We start from the raw sequence: 19,925 nt of genomic DNA, 5'->3' as shown, positions 1-19,925 counted from the left end.
TTCTGGAGGGAATTGATCCTGCAGGGCAGAGAAGAATCTGTGTAATTAAATTGAAATTGTTTCTTTCTTTCTTTCTTTTTTTTTTTTTTATGAAAGATAACAGCGTTTAGTACTTTAAGGAAAGATATCTTATTTTGACCACTTGGTTCATTTAATTAAATTAGACTCTGATTTTAAAAATTGCTATTAAGATTGAAAAAGAGGTCAGGCGTGGTGACTCACGCCTATAATCCCAGCACTTTGGGAGGCCAAGGCAGGTGGATCACCTGAGGTCAGGAGTTTGAGACCAGCCTGGCCAACATGGTGAAACCCTGTCTCTACTAAAAATACAAAAATTAGCAGGGCATGGTGGCTCATGCCTGTAGTCCCAGCTACTTGGGAGGCTGAGGCATGAGAATTGCTTGAACATGGGAGGTGGTGGTTGCAGTGAGTCAAGATCGCACCACTGTACTCCAGTCTGGGAAACAGAGTGAGACTCGGTCTCAAAACAAACAAACAAAACTGAAAAAGAGTGCTAGAGTGATTTGCTTGGTTGGCTATAATATCACTCTATGAAGCCTGGTTTTACTAATTCTGAGTGCATTTAGAAGTTGGCTTTGGATCTTAGAACACAGTCTACAATCTAATTTCAGTATGTAGCAATTAAAATTATGTCATCAAATGAGCTGTGGACCCAGGTGAGTTTTATAATTGTATTACCTTTCAATAAGCATCATTAGCAAGTCCTAGGTTTATCATGAAAGTAGCTCTCATGGGAAATTGGTGCCGTGTAAATTTCAAAAGGCCATGTCAAAGCAGAGCCCACGTCAAGTCAGCCTCTCAGGGCACAAGGAGTTCTAGTCAAGATTGCTAGCTAATGCACCAAAGACTGCATATGCCCTAATAAAGCTTTTTTTTTCTTTTAAAGTTATTTAGTCCAGTGTTTTTATTATCTCCTAACACTGAAGTATTTTTATTTTCTAGAATTAAAAAATTTCACAAGTGCATACAAATATTTTTACGTTTAATTTTACATCTCAAATTTTTTTTTTTCTTTTTTTTTTTTGAGACAGAGTTTCACTCTTGTTGCCCAGGCTGGAGTGCAATGGCATGATCTCAGCTCACTGCAACCTCCGCCTCCCGGGTTCAAGCAATTCTCCTGCCTCAGCCTCCCGAGTAGCTGGGATTACAGACATGCGCCACCACACCCGGCTAATTTTGTATTTTCAGTAGAGGTGGGGTTTCTCCATGTTGGTCAGGCTGGTCTCAAACTCCCCACCTCAGGTGATCCGCCCACCTCGGCCTCCCAAAGTGCTGGGATTATGGGCATGAGCCACTGCACCCGGCCACATCTCAAATATTTTTCTAAGTAAATCAGTGGCTTGAAGTCCTAGAGTGAGTGTATAATTAGATGGCCTACTGCCATTTGCAAAATAAAGGACATTTCGATGTAAATGCTGCTGAGTCACTCTAGTATTGTCAGGGCACCTGCATACACCCACTTTGGGGCTTAGGAGGATATATCAGATAGAGGAAGTGAAGGGTTCATGACCTACATATCCCCCTTACGCTATAACTTAGAGACCTTCCAGGGAGGTCCACAGTTATGACCTCAATGATGGAAAGCATGATGGGACTCCATCAAAGGGGTGTAGCTGGAGAAGAAAGAAAATGGGTGTAGGGCCAGTGGATAAACAAGATAAAAAGGCTAAATGGAAAACTGGAAAATAATTGTTTAAGGCAATGGCTGTGTTTGCATTCCAGATGGTAGGTGCACTTTCAGAAAGGAGGCCTAGCCAAGCTCCCCAGGGAAGGGGTGCCCTTTAAGGTTTTGCCTACCTTAACTACTTTGGAGACCTTTGGAGCATCATGAGACTGGACACTAGGTGGTGCAATTCATCTCCTCTAGGACCCAAAGAAGCAAAGAGGAAAGGAAAGGAGTAGAAAAGAAATGAAGGAGAGGAAAGGGAAAAGTTACAGAGAATGCAGATGAAGGGAAAGAACATTAGAAGTGAAAGAAGAAAAATAAGAGATAGGAGGATAAACGTGAGAAAGAAAGAAAAAGTACATCACAAAAAAACCTCAAAAGTAGTTACTAGCAAATGATTATGGAAAATGACTTACCCAGCCGCACAAGATACTGTATCGTCAGAAGAATCATGTTTTCCACGCTCAGAAATTGACTGCCAGTCAACCCTAATTGTTCCAAATCTTTGTTTTCCAACTGTGGAATCTTGTAGCAATTCACCAGCAGAGGACTCACAACAATGTCACCAACATTTCCATAGAAATAGGGTAAAGTGCCATAGCCTGTCCCAATAGAAGCAGGTCAGTGCAGTTCAACATTTCTTTTTATGGTCCAACCAGGTACGCTTGCTCAACTAGGATCAAAGATGCTTAACAAAATTCCCTGCCCTCTGAGATAGCTATCAAACAAATCACTCAAATATATCAATCCTAAGGAATTCACTTGGATGCTCCACATTCTATCCTTATATTAAATTAAATGAACAGGAAACAAAATACAGTTGGCCCTCTGTATCTGTGGGTTCCACGTTCAATCAACCGTGGACTGAAATAGTCAGGGGGAAAAAATTCCACAAAGTTCCAAGAAGTGAAACTTGAACTTGCTGTGTGTGGGCTGGGTAGTACGCTGAATTCACGTGAATGACGTGATGTGTAGGCACTGTAATAAGTATTACAAGCAATGGAGAGGTGGTTTAATGTATATGGGAGGATGTGCATAGGTTATATGCAATTACTGTGCCATTTTATATGAGGGACTTGAGGATATTCAATTTTATATGGGAGGGGGCCTGGAATCAATCCCCCAGGGATACTAAGGGACAACTGTACTCATATTATCTCTGTTTCTCATGGAAGGGACATGTTAATATTTTGCCGGAAGATTGATGAGTTTGCAAAACATGTCTGTATCCTCTGTAAAACTGCAATGATAAAATATTTCTGATAAAGTCCCTGATCAAGTTTATTTTCAGATAAGAAATCAGAAAACAACAAATGACAATACGGCTGGGCACAGTGGCTCACGCCTGTAATCCCAGCACTTTGGGAGGCCGAGGCGGGAGGATCACCTGAGTTCAGGAGTTCAAGACCAGCCTGGCCAACATTTTTGCCTTTAGTAGAGGCGAAACCCAGCTTCTACTAAAAGCACAAAAATGAGCCAGGCACGGTGGCACGCAACTACATGGGAGGCTGAGGCAGGAGAATCGCTTGAACCCAGGAGGCAGAGGTTGCAGTGAGCTGAGATCGCGCCACTGCACTCCAGCCTGAGTGACAGAGTGAGACTCCATATCAAAAACAAAAAAACCAGCCAGGCGTGGTGTGGCTCCCGCCTGTAACCCCAGCACTTTGGGAGGCCAAGGCAGGCAGATTGCTTGAGATCAGGAGTTTGAGACCAGCCTGGCCAATATGATGAAACCCTGTCTCTACCAAAAATACAAAAATAAGCTGAGCGTGGTGGTGCACGCTTGTAATTTCAGCTACTCAGGAGGCAGAAGAATCACTTGAACCCAGGAGGCAGAGCGTGCAGTGAGCAGACTGTGCCACTGCACTCCAGCCTGAGTGACACAGCGAGACTCTGTCTCAAAAAACAACAAAAAACAAAAACAGAAACAAACAATACATGTTTCACTTCCTGAGATTTCCTTTCCTTTCCCCTTTCCTTTCCCTTTTCCTCTGCCCTTTCCTTTCCCCTTTCTTTTCCTTTCCGACACTATCCACCTGGAGATATTACTGAGATTTTCTTAAAAAAAAAAAAAACTAAACTAAATTTATTGATTAACAGCAAGATTCTACTAGTTTCAGGCACTTGGAGATCCCTGCTCCTTTGTTATCTTAGCTATTTTTGTGAGGTTGTCTTCCTAAATGTCAGTAAACAGTCTCAAACTGTTTTAGAAATAGATAGGAAAAAAATGTGTCCAAATATGCCCTGTTTTGGTGGTTGATGGCGAGGATAGTCCCTCTGTGAGACTTTCTAAAAGGCAGGCACCAAAGGACCAAAGGGTCCCCATGTTCTATGCATCTTTTCAAAGCTTAGTGGCACTATGTTAATGTTCAAAAAGAGCTTCCTAATTCATACAGCATTTAAGCAACTGGGATCCCCTCAGTACCTACAGAACCAGGATTAGCAGACAGAGTAACCAGGTAAAGGACATGACTCGAAGCAAAACCATCCAATTAGGCAGGCTCAGGCCAACCCAAAAAGCAAGTAACACTGCATGTAAACACATCCTAAAGATGTGAGGACCTTAAACATCTTATCTATTTTGTCCTAAAGGTAGAGCGAGCAGTCTCCTTCTGGCCTAGGGCAGCCCTAAACCAAGGAGACTCCTGACATGGGTATGAAAAGCACTAAGTTAGTCCTGGAACGTAGGGACCCCTATATGTCTATACCTCCACTTGTAGACCACCTGGAAGGACTCAGCCTCCTCAAAGATACTAAGGTTCAGACCTGCAACTGTGGGGCCTCTTGGTTCTCTTGAGTAGGGTCTGTCAGCTGGCTTGGCTTGTTTTATTTCTTTGCGGTTTGGCTCCCTTTGACTGGAATGTCCCCTCCCCGACCTTGTCCACTTTGACCAACCTTCAGGACCCAGCTTAACCAAGACCTCTGGGAAGTCTTCTCGGACCCCTCCAGGCAGAGGTAAGTAAGCCCTCTCTCAGAGCTCTGAGTTCTGGTTGCTCTCGGTTGTGAATCTCTAAGGAGCTTCCATGTCACAGTGTGCTACAATGGTATTGCCTATGAGTTGTAACACTTATTTACCAACCCTAGTGGCTCATGGGAGGTGAGACTCCCCCAATAAACAGTGCTCCTTGAGGGCAAAAAGACTTTGCCTTATCCTCAGCTCCTAATATAGCATGAAAGAGCAGGCCAATAAAAGCTGAAAGAATCAATAGATGGATGAATATCTTCATGAATATGTGAAAAAACACAAACAATGAAATGGAAAAACACTCCTAGATTCCAGCAGACACAGGCAACTTGGAATTCCATTGCCTTACCTATCAGAATTACTGGTCTAACTCCTGAGTTACTCAGCAGGTTTTCAGGAACAATTACAGTTTCCCCTGCAGGAATGGGCCTGGGCTGTAAAATTCCAGTTAGTGGGGTCTGTGGAACTGGGGCAGATAAAAGGGGCTCTGGAAAAAAAAAAGTTTGACAAGAAAGATGACATGTGAAAACTAAATGAAATACAATAGAAAGCAATGCAGTTTTAATACTTTTAATAGAGAAGTATTAGAAATCTAACGGTTTGTTGTGTTTTTCATTAAGTTGATTACGTAAAGTGATAAGTGAAAAAAACAAAAGGAGAAAAAATTAACCATAATCATATTATATGGCTATAACTACTATTTAGCATTTTGGTGACTCTCCTTCCAGTTGTTTTTTCCATATGCAATATTTTGGATCCTGTTTGGTATTTTAGCTTTCCCCCCGAGATTATCAAAGGCATATATCTGTTCATTACATACATTTTGAAAGGTGTAGAAAAGTGTGAAGAAGGATGAATTCATCATTAACCAGTACTTCCTACTGGCAACCATAGTGATAGATTGGCATAATTATTTGTGTATATAAGATGTCTATGTAGTCTTTAAAACTATTTATTTAAACAAACATTTAAATAACTCATTTATGTCTTAGAACCAGTTTATTTACAATCGTCTGTGGTTTGTTCAGCAAGGTAGACAAATGTTTGAACTGTGGACACCAAATGGCTACAGTTAGATATTCTGAAAGAGAGCCAGTTGGTTTTGGTTTTTCAGGTTTCTAGCCACAGACTGAACCATCCAGGTGAGAAATAATAAGCATGGGTCACATAAAGAACCAGATAACAGCAGGGAAAATCTAACACCACTACTAGCAAAACAAGTCCATATATGCCCTATGATGGTGGGTTGGTAGCATTGTGTCCCATATAATGAATGACTTTTCAATGCTATGGGTTAAAACTAAGTCAAAGGTTGAATTCAGATCAGTTGTAATGATCTTGTGTGTGTAGGGAAGGCAAATACGATCGTGACAAAACATTAGCTACTATCAATTTCCTCACATAACTCATCTTCAAGAGTTCAGGGAAAGAATGGAAGTAGAAGATATCTCTGTGAATTAAAAACACACTCACGATCCATCTTATGTTAAAATCTTACCCGTTCTTGAAAGAGGACGAACTGTAGGGACAGGTACAACTAAGCCAGGTTGGGGGAGAGGTGACCCAGGATACCATCCCCGGTGTCGTTTCTTTGGTGGCCCAGAAATGAACATGGTAGCTGAAGACAAACAAAAAAACAAAAAAAGAGATCGTCTTGTTCTCAGCCATGTGGATGAAAGGAAAGAATGCCAGAGTAACACAGAACCTTTAATTTGATTATACTCAGAAAGTCTAAATCACTCCTTTAGAGGTAAAGTTTAAAAAAAAGCCACATTAGTAACCTAACATTACAATAATAGCCACTTAACATCTGTATGTTGTTTTACAAGTCCCAAGTTTATGTAGCTTATTTCATTTGATTCTACCCACAACCTTGTGGTGTTGTAGGGCAAATATTGTTGTTATACCCATTGTGTAAAAGGAGAAAGGAAGGCTCAGATTTGTCCAGGATCACACAACAGACAACTTTGAATCCTGTACTTTGGTCAGCTACACCCATGGTTTTTCAAGACACTTCCTTAAACATTTGTTTCAACATTATTTCCCAGTTAGGTCATCCATATAGAATCCCAAGATATTTACTCATTACTGTTCACACCAATTACAAACTTTCAAAACGTTGTATGACAAGCTGAGAAAAAACTCCAGAGTATGTTGCCAGCTAATTCATTACAAAATCTGGAGCACTTCTAATCCCAGGTAAGTGCATTATTACAAAACTCTATGACAGGTATGGTACCTTGGTCTCCTGATGCATAGCTAGGTCTTGGTGACAAAGAGTAATTCCCTGTGTGGGCTGGAGTGGAGCTGGATGCACTGCCCTTCCCTCCATGGCTACTGTTTCCATTAGCAGCATCTGTAGAACACAAGGAGAGGAGTGCTCAGAACAGAGGCTGGGCAGGACCCTGCTTTCTGGGATGCTGGAACCATCTGATAGACCTCACACTCTAGAATTCCAAGAAACCTCATGGATAGGACCCAGTCCAGTTACATAAAACCAACTGCAACTGTCAGAGGAAGAGCTTCATTAAAATTAAACATCACTTAGAAACAGTTTCCTAGGACCCCAAGAGATCTTCTGGAATCACTTTCAGTGAAGTCTTTGGAGATGATGGGTGGAAGGAAGGGAAAAAAATTCTTTTATATATATATATAAAAGAATATATATATATATATATGTTCTTAACTTCGCGTCATGGAAAGTTTCAAACATACAGAAAAGTAGAGAGAATAGGATAATGAACATCTACATACCCACCATCCAATTTCAACATTTATCAACACAGCCCATCTTGCTTTATCCACCCTTACCTCCACCCCCTCCACATATGTACAAGCATGCTGTGAATTATTTTGAAGCAAACCCATATCATTTTGTACATAAATACTTCTGTGTGCTTCTTTATTTATTTATTTTTTTTGAGACGGAGTCTCACTGTGTCACCCAGGCTGGAGTGCAATGGCGCGATCTTGGCTCACTGCAAGCTCCGCCTCCCAGGTTCATGCCACTCTCCTGCCTCAGCCTCCCAAGTAGCTGGGATTACTGGCGCCTGCCACCACGCCCGACTAACTTTTTGTATCTTTTTTAGTAGAGATGGGGTTTCACCGTGTTAGCCAGGATGGTCTTAATCTCCTGACCTCATGATCCGCCTGCCTCGGCCTCCCAAAGTGTTGGGATTACAGGTGTGATTTTTTTTTTTTTTTTTTTTGTTGAGACAAGGTCTCACGGTCACCCAGGCTAGAGTGCAGTGGCAGACTCAGAGCTCACCGCAGCTTTGAATTCCTAGGCTCGAATGATTCTCCTGCTTCAGCCTCTCAAACAGCTGGGATTACAGGGGTGTGCCATCACACCTGGCTAATTTTTAAGGTTTTTTTTTTTTTTTTTTTTTAATGAAACAGGGTCTTGCTATGTTGTCCAGACTGGTCTCGAGCTCCTGGCGTCAAGCAATCCTTCCACCTTGGTTTCCCAAAGTGTTGGGATTACAGGTGTGAGCCACCATGCCTGGTCTTAATGTATTTGTTTCTAAAATAAAAAGACTCTTTTGAAAATAACTGTAATATCATTACTATCCTTAAAATTAACAATGATTAATACTTTCTTTTCTCCTTCTTCTTTGAAACAGGGTCTCACTCCATCATCCAGGCTGGAGTGCGGTGGTGCAATCACAGCTCACTGCAGTCTTGACTTCTGGGCTCAGGCAGTCCTCCCACCTCAGCCTGCCAAGTAGCTGGGGCTATGGGCATGTGTCACCACAGCTGGCTAATTTTTGTTTTTTTTTCTTTTTGTACAGACAGGGTTTTGCCATGTTTCCCAGGCTGGTCTTGGACTCCTGGGTTCAAGTGATCCACCTGCCTCAGCCTCCCAAAGTGGTGAAATTACAGGCATGAGCCACTGCATATAGCCAATAATTTCTTAATATCATAAAATATCCTATTAGTATTCAAAATTTTCCCCAACTATCTTTTAATTATCTGTAAAAAAAATACTTTTTTCAAACAGCTGGCTTGTTCAAATTGGAATTCAAAAAAGATGCACATATTGAATTTAGTGACTGTGTCCCTGAAACCTCTTTTAATCTATAAGATGCCCTTCCCTTTTCTTTCTTACAATTAATTTGCTGAAAACCTGGCAGAATTTTCCATTTTCTAGATTTTGCTGATTAGATACCTGTGGTGTCACTTATTCTCTTGTCCGCTGTATTTCTAATAAACTAATTATTAGATATAGAGGTTTGATCAAATTCAGGTTTTTTTTTTGGCAAGAGTATCTCATAAGTACTGTGGTATACAGTATTTCCATCAGGGGGCACATAAGCCCATTTTCTCTCTTCTTGTGATATTAAGATTGATTAGTAGGTTCAAAAGTTGTCAGCATAATCCTTGGCATTATAAAGTTGTTCAGCCTTCATCTGATGATTTTAGTAACCATGATTACTGATCTATTACTTCATTGATTTTTTTAATGCTGTAAAAACTTGATTCCATTGTTCAAAGTCGGTAATCCAACCAGAAGGTAGATCCTGCAAGAAATGTTGGACCTGAGTAAGAACAGAAGTGGGCTGTGTAAATTATGATGCCTAACTGTTGAAAAATTTCCAAAAATGGCCAGGCACCATGGCTCATGCCTATAATCTCAGCAATTTGGGAGGTGGAAGAGTAGGATCGCTTGAGCCCCGGAGTTTGAAACCAGCTTGGGCAACATGTGGAGACCCTGACTCTACCAATAATTAAAAAAGAAAGAAAAAAAGAAAAGTTTCCAAAAATGACAGGCTCTCCTTATGCTCATTCTTCTTCTACTTCTCTTAAAATTTCTTCTCTTTTACCACTAGACTTGGCTGGGTGCCATGGGTCATGCCTGTAATCCCAGCACTTTGGGTGACCAAGGCTGGCTGATCACTTGACTCCAGGAGTTCGAGACTAGCCTAGACAACATAGTGAAACCTCATCTGTTAAAAAAAAAAAAAATGCAAACATTAGCTGGGCACGGCGGCATGTGTCTATAGTCCTAGCTACTTGGGAGGCTGAGGCGGGAGGGTTGCTTGAGCCTGGGAGGTTGAGGCTGCAGTGAACTGAGATTGCACAAGTGTACCGCAGCCTGGGTGGCAGAGAGATACCCTGTTTCAGAAAAAGAAACACACATACACACACACACACACAGAGCCACCACTGAACTTTTTTAGGATTTTTTTTTTTTTAATTTTTATATTCTCACTCTGTCACCCAAGCTGAAGTGCAGTGGCATAAACATGGCTCACTGCAGCCTTGACTTCCCAGGCTCAAGCCATCCTCCAGCCTCAGCCTCCTGAGTAGCTGGGACCACAGGTGCACACAACCACACCCAGCTAAATTTTTTTTATCGTTTGTAGAGACCAGGTCTCACTTTGTAACCTGGGCTGGTCTGGAACTCTTAGCCTCAAATGATCCTCCTGCCTTCGCCTCCCAAAGTAATGGGTTTACAGGTGTGAGTCACTGTGCCCAGATGAATCCTATCTTTTGTTCACAGCTTGCCTCAGCCTACATCTCTCCTTGGCTTATACTATTTACACTGATGACTTTAACTAGATGTTGGTGGCTCTACTCTACACCCTCAGTCCTGAATTATCCCCGTGATAAATTAAATGGCTGTTGAACAGCTCCACGTGGATGTCTTATGGGAATCTCAAATTCAGCATTTCCAAAATTGAACTCACAATCTCCCACTGGAGAACCTGATCCTCCTTCTGTATCCCTGTCTCAGATGATGGCATCAACATAAGCCCAGAAAGTTGAATGTCAGCTGAGACCCCTTCTTCTCCTTGATGTTCACATTAATCAGTTAATTCCTGCTGGTTTCACTTCCTGAGTAGTTCTCTAATTTGTCCTCTCCTCTGCAACCTATTATCACTCTAGCCAAGGACCTCATCATTTGTCACCGAGACGACTGAAATGACCTCCAACTAGTTTTCCTATCTCGTCTTCTTCTTACACATTACAGCCAAAATGATATAGCTCGAGTTCAAATCGAACCATGCCATTCCTCTGGTCTATAAGTATACAGTGAAATCCACATTTCTTAGCCTGGCTGCCTATAACTTTTCCCTTAACCACCACTTACTCACCTCTTGCCACTTTTTGAGTTTTACATTTTATGGTCCTAACAAATCCAAATTGCTGGAAATTCTTGCATATATCATATTGCTTTTGCCTCTTCCCTTCTTTTCCTTTTAACCATTGTTTCTGCTGTTCCCTGAATCTGAATTGCTTTTCATCTACTCCTTTGTACAGTGAAGATCTCCTCATTGTCAAAGACCAGATTCCTCTGAGAACTTATTCTTAATTACTCCTACAATGCTGGGCTAAAAAAACCCTTTGTTCTGTGTTCTTCTGTACATTGCCATATTTGCTACAGTACACTGAAAATATCTTGTCAGAGGTCTATCTCCCCCACTAGATTACAAGGAAACTGGGGGTCAGGGATTGAACCTTATTTATCTTTGTATTCCCAGTTCCTAGTTAAAGCAGGTGCCCAAGAAATGTTTGTTAAATGGAATCAAATTGTTATGTCACTTCCAAGTACCAAGTGTCATTCCCTGACTCTTCTGGCTGGAATGTAAGGAACACAAAGCTTCGCACACTAGTACGTTATTACAGACAGCCCCAGTTCTCTCTTCAACTGGCAGGGACAGGCAGCTTCTGTTTTCTTCTATCAATTTGTCAATTAAATGTCACACAAGTCTTTTATGGACTATGTATTTACCAAAGAAATATAAGTGAGGAAAACATCACCTGCAGCAAAAGTCTTCCCTACAACCTGCAAAGATAAAGCCAGTGGTTTCACAACATTCTTATTCCGGGTCAGGTCCTGAGCTCCACTTAAATTGATTGCAGAATTAGCTGGACTGAGAATCGGCGAATCTTTAAAATGAAAGAGTTTGTTTAAATTAGCAACTATTTATACATGCAGGAAGGAAGTTAATTCAACAAGAGTTGAGAAAAAGCAGATTATAGAATTTCAGTCCTTTCCTTGAACTATTCTGACGTTTAAAAAAGTCCATTTCTATGTATACTGTTTTTTTATTTTTTACTTATTTAACAAACACTCACTAGAAGTTACTATGTGATGCATGCTATTTTAAGCACTTTAAATATATTAATTCAGTTAATTCCTATAACAACTTTGTAAGGTAAGTATTACTACCTTAAATAATAGTAGTCATTTAACCTAGTCAAAATTAACTGTGGAGTTAGTCTCCACAGTCCCCCTTAAAGCCATATATGTGTGTGTGTATACATATATTTATATATATACATTTTTGTGTGTGTGTATATATATTTGTGTGTGTGTGTGTGTGTGTGTGTGTATATATATATATATTTTTTTTTAAAGATGAATTCTTGCTCTGCTGCCCAGGCTGGAGCGTGGTGACATGACCTCTGCTCACTGCAACTTCTGCCTCCCGTGTTCAAGCGATTCTCCTGCCTCAGCCTCCTGAGTAGCTGGGACTACAGGTGTGCGCCACCATGCCCAGCGAATTTTTGTATTTTTTGGTGGAGGTGAGGTTTTGCCATGTTGGCCAGGCTGGTCTCAAACTACTGACCTCAAGTGATCCAACTGCCTTGGCCTCCCAAAGTGCTGGGATTACAGGCATGAGCCACCACGCCCAGCCTCAAAGCCAGATTTTAATGAGATGTATTTATCTCTAGCTAGATGAGTTTATTATTTTAAAAGCGTCATGCAAACTAACTCACTGAAATGTAGGAGAAAGCATTTTTCTCTGAAAGTTGCTTTAGTTTTATTTTTTCTTTTAATAAACTAGAATTAATTTACGGCAACACCAGGAATATCCAAAAGAAAGCTTTTTGGATTAAGAAAATAATTCAGCCCAGAAAACCACATGCTATTTCAGAGACAGGCTGTGGAAGAGAGAAAGACTCAAGCCAATCAGAGTTTTTCTAAATGAGTAGAGACCCCAAATCCCTGACTACTCCAGCAGAACAGCTAGATCGATTAACACAGGAAGGTGTCAAACCTCTCTGAGAGTCTGAAGAGCATGCTCTGAGGAACAGGATACTTACTAATGGTGCTCCATTAGAAATTATCTAGAAAATTATTCATCCCACAACATGATTCCTGATCCATCTAATCATTGTTTCTCATCAGAACTCAAAAGAATGAAATCGTCCCCCACTGGCTTGGAAGAGTTAACGTGCTTCTCTGAGGGCCTGACTTACCCACCAGTGAGTGATTTAAGGTCTGCTGGGAGAACCCAGTGCACACACGACATTACAAAGTTGTAGGAAACTGAAGATGACCCCAATTTTTCATGTCTTAACAGAGCCTTACAGGACAAGAATCCAAGTTAAGTCTGCTATGCTATTACACAGATTTGTCTTCATGTTTCAGGCCACAGTCATATTGTTTGGAAGATTAGTAGCTTTCTGTACTAGTTCATATCTATAATTTTAGCATATCCCTAATTTGAAGAGTGATAATTCATCTTATATTCTGAAAACAATGAATGCAAATTGGTACAGAATAATGTACTAAAAATGAGAAGGTATAAAGTTAATCTACAGAAATAAATCTTCATATATATAAACAACAATCCATAGTTAAACGAAATGCCTAGGAGTAAGCTTAGTAAGAAACGTATGCAACTACATGAAGAAAACATTATAATATTTCTGGACGTAGTATCTGGGATTTGTCTTAACATAGTGAAGGAGGAAGTCAGATTAAATAACAATCACTATGTGTTCATAAGTACTGAAGCTGGGTGATAGGTCATGGTGGTGGTTTACTTTATTATTCTATCTTTATATGTGTTTGAAAACGTCGGCTGGGCATGGTGGCTCACGCCTGTAATCCCAACACTTTGGGAGGCCAAGGCAGGCAGATTACCTGAGGTCAGGAGTTCAAGACCAGCCTGGCCAACATGGTGAAACCCTGTCCCTACTAAAAATACAAAAATTAGCTGGGCGTGGTGGCACACACCTGTAATACCAGCTACTCGGGAGGCTGAGGCAGAAGAATTGCTTGAACCCATGAGGTGGAGGTTGCAGTGAGCCAAGATCGTGCCACTGCACTCCAGCCAGGTCGACAGAGCGAGACTCTGTCGCAAATAATAAAAAAATAAAAGAAACTGTTAAGATTTAAAATTAAAAAATAACTTATGAAAATACACCTGAACAAATATGAAGACATAACATGCTTCCAAGCAGAAATACTCAATGTCAAAAAGATGCCCATCAACCTAAGTTAATTTATAAATCTAATGTGATCCTAGGAAAATTCCTACAGGTTTAGATATTATTAGAATTACGTGAATGTTTTAATGAGGCAAGCTAATGTAATGCTGATATAAAAATTAGACAAGAATAGCTGGAAACATTCTAAAAAATAAGAGAAATGAGGGGAGGCTAGAATTGTTATATAATAAAATATATTATAAAACTTCAATGAATAAAACACTATGGTCTTGGTACAAACAGAACAATGGAACAAAAGAGACAGTAAGTAACAGATTGAAATACACATAAAAATTTAGTGAAAGATAAAAGTAGCAGCTCAAATCAGCAATAAAGAACCATTCAGTAAATTATATTGAGGCAATTATGTATACAGGAAAAAAATAAAGTTATACCAGCATCTTACACCAGGTGTCAAAAAAAAAAAAAAAAATCAAATGGACCAAAGATATAAACTTAGACTCTGAAAATATAAAAATAATAGAAAATATGGAAAAATTAATTATCACCTTGATATGGAAAAGGCCAAACTATTAATCAAAATGCAGAAGTCATAAACAAAAGACTAATAAATTCAGTTACAAAAAATAAATAATTTCTGTATGGCAAAATTTTATTTTATTTTATTTATTTTATTTATTTTTTATTTTATTTTATTTTACTTTTTTGAGGCAGAGTCTCGCTCTGTCGCCCAGGCTGGAGTGCAGTGGCGCGATCTCAGCTCACTGCAAGCTCCGCCTCCCGGGTTCACACCATTCTCCTGCCTCAGCCTCCCCAGTAGCTGGGACTACAGGCGCCCGCCACCACGCCCGGCTAATTTTTTTGTATTTTTAGTAGAGACGGGGTTTCACCATGTTAGCCAGGATGGTCTCGATCTTCTCACCTTGTGATCCGCCCGCCTTGGCCTCCCAAAGTGCTGGGATTACAGGCGTGAGCCACTGCGCCGGGCCTATTTTATTTTATTTATTTTTTATTTATTTATTCTTTTGAGACGGAGTCTCGCTCTGTCGCCCAGGCTGGAGTGCAGTGGCGCAATCTCGGCTCACTGCAAGCTCCGCCTCCCGGGTTTACGCCATTCTCCTGCCTCAGCCTCCCGAGTAGCTGGGACTACAGGCGCCCGCCACCTCGCCCGGCTAATTTTTTGTATTTTTTAGTAGAGATGGGGTTTCACCATGTTAGCCAGGATGGTCTCGATCTCCTGACCTCGTGATCCGCCCGTCTCGGCCTCCCAAAGTGCTGGGATTACAGGCTTGAGCCACCGCGCCCGGCCGGCAAAATTTTATAACAACATAAATAGTAGCCAGAGAGAGGTGGAGTGGCCATCCTAATCTCAGAAAAAATAGACTCTAGGCCGGGCGCGATGGCTCACGCCTGTAATCCCAGGACTTTGGGAGCCCGAGGTGGGCGGATCAGGAGGTCAGGCGATCGAGACCATCCTGGCTCACACGGTGAAACCCTGTCTCTACTGGGTGACAGAACAAGATGCCATCTCAAAATAAATAAATAAGTAAATAAAAATAAAATAAAATAAATGAAAATTAAACACAACATACAACAACTTATGGGATGCCACTAAAGTAATTAGAAGGAAATTTATAGCTGTAAATGCCTATATTAAAAAAAAGAATGATCCCAAATCAATCACCTTAAAAGTGATCCCAAATCAATCACCTTAAGAAACTAGAAAAAGAAGTACACACTAAACCCAAAGAAAGAAAAAGAAAGGAATAAAAACAACAGCAGAAAGGAATAAAGGAACAGAGAAACAATTGTGGAAATGAACAAAACCAAAAGTTTGTTTTTCGAGTGAATCAACAAAATTGACAAATCTTTAGCCAGGTTGACCAATGAAAAAAGAGAGAAGATATAAATTACTAAAATTAGGAATAAAAGAGGGGGCATCACTGGCAACCTTAAAGAGAAAAAAAAAGCATTATAAACAAATGCTATGAACAATTGTATGCCATTGTTATAGACTGAATTGTCTCCCCGCCATTCATATGTCAAGGCCCCAGTTCCTAAAACCTTAGACTGTGACTGTATTTGGACACAGCACCTTTAAAGGGGGTAATTATGATGAAATGAGGTCATGGGTAAGGGCCTAGTCTGAAATGACTGGCGTCCTTAGAAGAAGAAGAGACATCAGGAATGTGCCCATACACAGAGGAAGGCCACGTGAGGATGCAGCAAGAAGACGGTCATCTGCAAGTCAAGGAGAGAGGCCTCAGCAGAATCCAATCCTGCCAGCACCTCAGTCTTCGACTTCCAGTGTCCAGGACTGTGTGAAAATAAATTGCTATTGTTTAAACCACTCATTGTGTCGTATTTTGTTAAGGCAGTCCCCGCAAACTAATATAGCCATCAAATTAGATAAATCTAATTAGGTAATTAGATTTGAAATAGACAAATTCTTAGGACAGAAATGATCAAAATTGACTCAAGGAGAGAGAAAAAATCTGAATAGACCTGTAACAAGCAAAGAGACTAAATTAGTTAAAAAAAAAAACCAAAAATAAATCCCACAACTATCCACAAAGAAAAGCCTAGTTCAGAAGTCTTCCTTAGTGAATCCTACCAATATTTAAAGAATACCTTGCTTTCTCAAATTCTTTCAAAAAGTAGAAGAAGGAAGAGCATTTCCCAACTCAACTTCTTAAGGCCAATATTACCCAGACAAACACATCAAACGGCTGGGTGCCACGGTTTGCACCTATAATCCCAGTTACACAGGAGGCTGAAGTGGGAGGACTGCTTGAGCTAGGAAGTTTGAGGCTACAGTGAGCTATGATCGCACCACTGCACTCCAGCCTGGGTGACAGAACAAGACCCCGTCTCAAAAAGAAAAAGAAGAAAGAAAGGAAGAAAGGAAAAGAAGAAAGGAAGAAAAGAGGAGAGGAGAGAAGAGGAAGGAAGGAAGGAAGGAAGGAAGGAAGGAAGGAAGGAAGGAAGGAAGGAAGGAAGGAAGGAAGGAAGGAAGGAAGGAAGGAAAGAAGGAAGGACGGACGGAAGGAAGGAAGGAAGGAAGGAAGGAAGGAAGAAAGCTAGGCGTGGTGGCTCATGCCTGTAATCCCAGCACTTTGGGAGGCCAAGGCTGGTGGATCACCTGAGGTCAGGAGTTTGAGACCAGCCTGGCCAACATGGTGAAACCCCATCTCTACTAAAAATACAAAAATTAGCTAGCCGTGGTGGCAGGCACCTGTAATCTCAGCAACTTGGGAGGTTGAGGCAGGAGAACTGCTGGAACCTGGAAGGTGGAGGCTGCAGTGAACTGAGATCATGCCATTGCACTCCAGCCTGGGCCAACAACAGCAAGACTCCATCTCAAAAAAAAAAAAAAAAAAAAAAAAAAGGTTATATGCTATGACTAAGTGAGATTTACAGCTGAAATTCAAGGTTGGCTTAACATGCGAAAATCTATCCGTGTTATTCCATACACCATATTAATAGAATAAAGGACAAAAACCACATGATCATCTCAAGAGACACAGGTAAAGCATTTGAAAAAATCCAACATTCTTTCACGATAAAAACACTCAACAAACTAGAAACAGAAGGGATCTTCCTAAACTTGATAAAAAGCATCTACAAAATACCCACTACTTTCAGTTTCAACACAAGAGGACAAAAAACAAAACAAAACAAAACAAAAGGACAATAACCCAAAATAAAAACAACAAAAAACCCACTGCTACCATCAGACTGAGTGGTAAAGATCAAACTATGATCTGGACCAAGATAAGGATGTCCACTCTTGCCACTTCTATTTAACATGTACAAGAAATTCTACCTAGGGTACTTAGGAAGGAAAATAAAATGTATCCAGGTTTGAAGGAAGAAGTAAAACACATCTATTTGCAGATGACATGATCCCGTATATAGGAAATCCTAAGGAAGCCACTACAAAACTACTAGAGGTAATAAATGAGTTCACTAAGGCTTCAGGACAGAAGATCAGTATTCAAAAATCAGTTGTATTCCTATGTAACTACAATAACCCCAAAATATACTTAAGGAAAAACTTCCATTTTACAATAGCATCAGAAATAATAACTACTTAGGAAGAAATAGAACAAAAGAAGTGTAAAACTTATACTATGAAAACTACAAACCACTGTTGGGTTTTTCGTTTTTTGTTTTTGAGGCAGGGTCTCACTCTACTGCCCAAGCTGGAGGGCAGTGGCATGATCACGGCTCACAACAACCTCAAGTTCCTGGGATCATGTGATCCTCCCACCTTAGCCTCTCAAGTAGCTGGGATGACAAGCACATGTCACCATGCCTGGATAATTTTTTGTATTTCTTGTAGGGATGGGGTTTTGCCACGTTGCCCAGGCTGCTCTTGAACTCCTGAGCTCAAGAGATCAGCCTGCCTTGGCCTCCCAAAGTGCAAGGATTACAGGTATGAGTCACCATATCTGGCCACAAAACACTGTTGAAAGAAACTAAAGAAGACCTAAACAAATGGAAAGACACCCATGTTCATAGATCAGAAGGGTTAATATTAAGATGGCAATACTACTCAAACTATTGTAAAGATTCAGAGTAAGCCCCACCAAAATTCCAGCTAAGGGCTTCTTCACAGAAATTGACAAGCTAATCCTAAAATTCAAATAAAAATGCAAGGGACCCATAATAGCCAAAATGATCTTGAAAAAGAAAACCAAAGCTGGAGGACTTACACATCCCCATTTCAGAACTTCATACAAAGCTACCATAATTGTGCGGTGTGGTGTTGGCATAAGGACAGACATACAGATCAAGGAAATAACACTGAGAGCCCAGAGATAAACTCTTACATTTTATGGGCAACTGAAATTTGACAAGAATGCCAAGAAAATTCAAGGGGTGAAAAAATGTGGTCATCTTAACAAATCGTTTTGTGACAACTGGATATCCATAGGCAAAAGAACGAAGTTGAACCTCTTCCTTATATCACATACAAGAATTAACCTAAGGCCGGGCGCGGTGGCTCACGCCTGTAATCCCAGCACTTTGGGAGGCTGAGGCGGGCAGATCACGAGGTCAGGAGTTCAAGACTAGCCTGGTCAACATGGTGAAACCTGATCTGTACTAAAAATACAAAAAAATTAGCCCGGCGTGGTGGCAGGCGCCTGTAGTCTCAGCTACTTAAGAGGCTGAGGCAGAAGAATCGCTTGAAGCTGGGAGGTGGAGGTTGCAGTGAGCCAAGATTGAGCCACTGCACTCCAACCTGGGCAACAGAGCTAGACTTCGCCTCAAAAAAAAAAAAAAAAAAAGAATTAATGAGTTATACATCTAAATGTAATAGCTAATAGATAATAGCTATAACACTCTTAGAAGAAAACACAGGAGTAATTTTCATGACCATGGATTAGGCAATGGTTTCTTAGCTGTAACACCAAAAACACAAACAACAACAGAAAATATAGACGAATTAGTCTTCACCAAGATAAATAAACTTAATGTTTCAAAGGACCCCATCAAGATAGTAAAAGACAACCCACAGAATGGGAGAAAATCTTTGAAAATCACATATGTGATATAGGACTTATATTCCAAATATATTTTAAAAACTCTTATAAATCAATAATAAAGAGTCAACCAAACTGAAAAATTAAAAATTGATTTGTATAGATACTTCTTCAAGGAAAATATACAAATGGCCAATAAACACATGAAAAGATGCTCAACATCATTAGCCATTGGAGAAATGCCAATCAAAACCATAATGAGCTACGATATCATACCCACAAGAGTGACTATCATAAAAAAAGTCATGAACAAGTGTTGGTAAGGATATGGAGAAATCTGAATCCTCACACATTGCTGGTGGAAATGTAAAATGGTGCTGCCACTTTGGGAAACAGTTCTCAAATGATTATACGTAGAGTTATCATATGACCCAGCAATTCCACTCCCAAGTTTGAAATGTGACAGTAGGGAAAACACACATCCAGCCAAAAACCTGCACACAAATGTTCATAGCAGGATTGTTCATAATAGCTCCAAAATGGAAATAACCCAAATACCCATCAACTGATGAATGGCGTTTATCCATAGATTGTA

At 40.4% G+C, this 19,925-nt stretch overlaps 1 protein-coding gene across 1 annotated transcript in view; it reads right to left on the bottom strand.

Annotated features, from left to right (window-relative positions):
- Positions 1–19,925, bottom strand: part of GREB1L (GREB1 like retinoic acid receptor coactivator) — a 159,818-nt gene that overhangs the window by 76,751 nt on the left and 63,142 nt on the right. The window contains exons 8-11 of the mRNA XM_025365255.1: positions 6,892–7,008; positions 6,151–6,270; positions 5,002–5,139; positions 2,104–2,289 (exon numbers count right to left, since the gene is read on the bottom strand). Of these exons, the coding sequence (XP_025221040.1) occupies positions 2,104–2,289; positions 5,002–5,139; positions 6,151–6,270; positions 6,892–7,008 (561 nt within the window). The remainder of the gene's footprint in view (positions 1–2,103; positions 2,290–5,001; positions 5,140–6,150; positions 6,271–6,891; positions 7,009–19,925) is intronic.

This window comes from Theropithecus gelada, chromosome 18 (genome assembly GCF_003255815.1).
Source record: "Theropithecus gelada isolate Dixy chromosome 18, Tgel_1.0, whole genome shotgun sequence".
Classification (NCBI taxonomy): Eukaryota; Metazoa; Chordata; class Mammalia; order Primates; family Cercopithecidae; genus Theropithecus; species Theropithecus gelada.
This window is presented reverse-complemented; position numbering and strand designations above follow the sequence as displayed.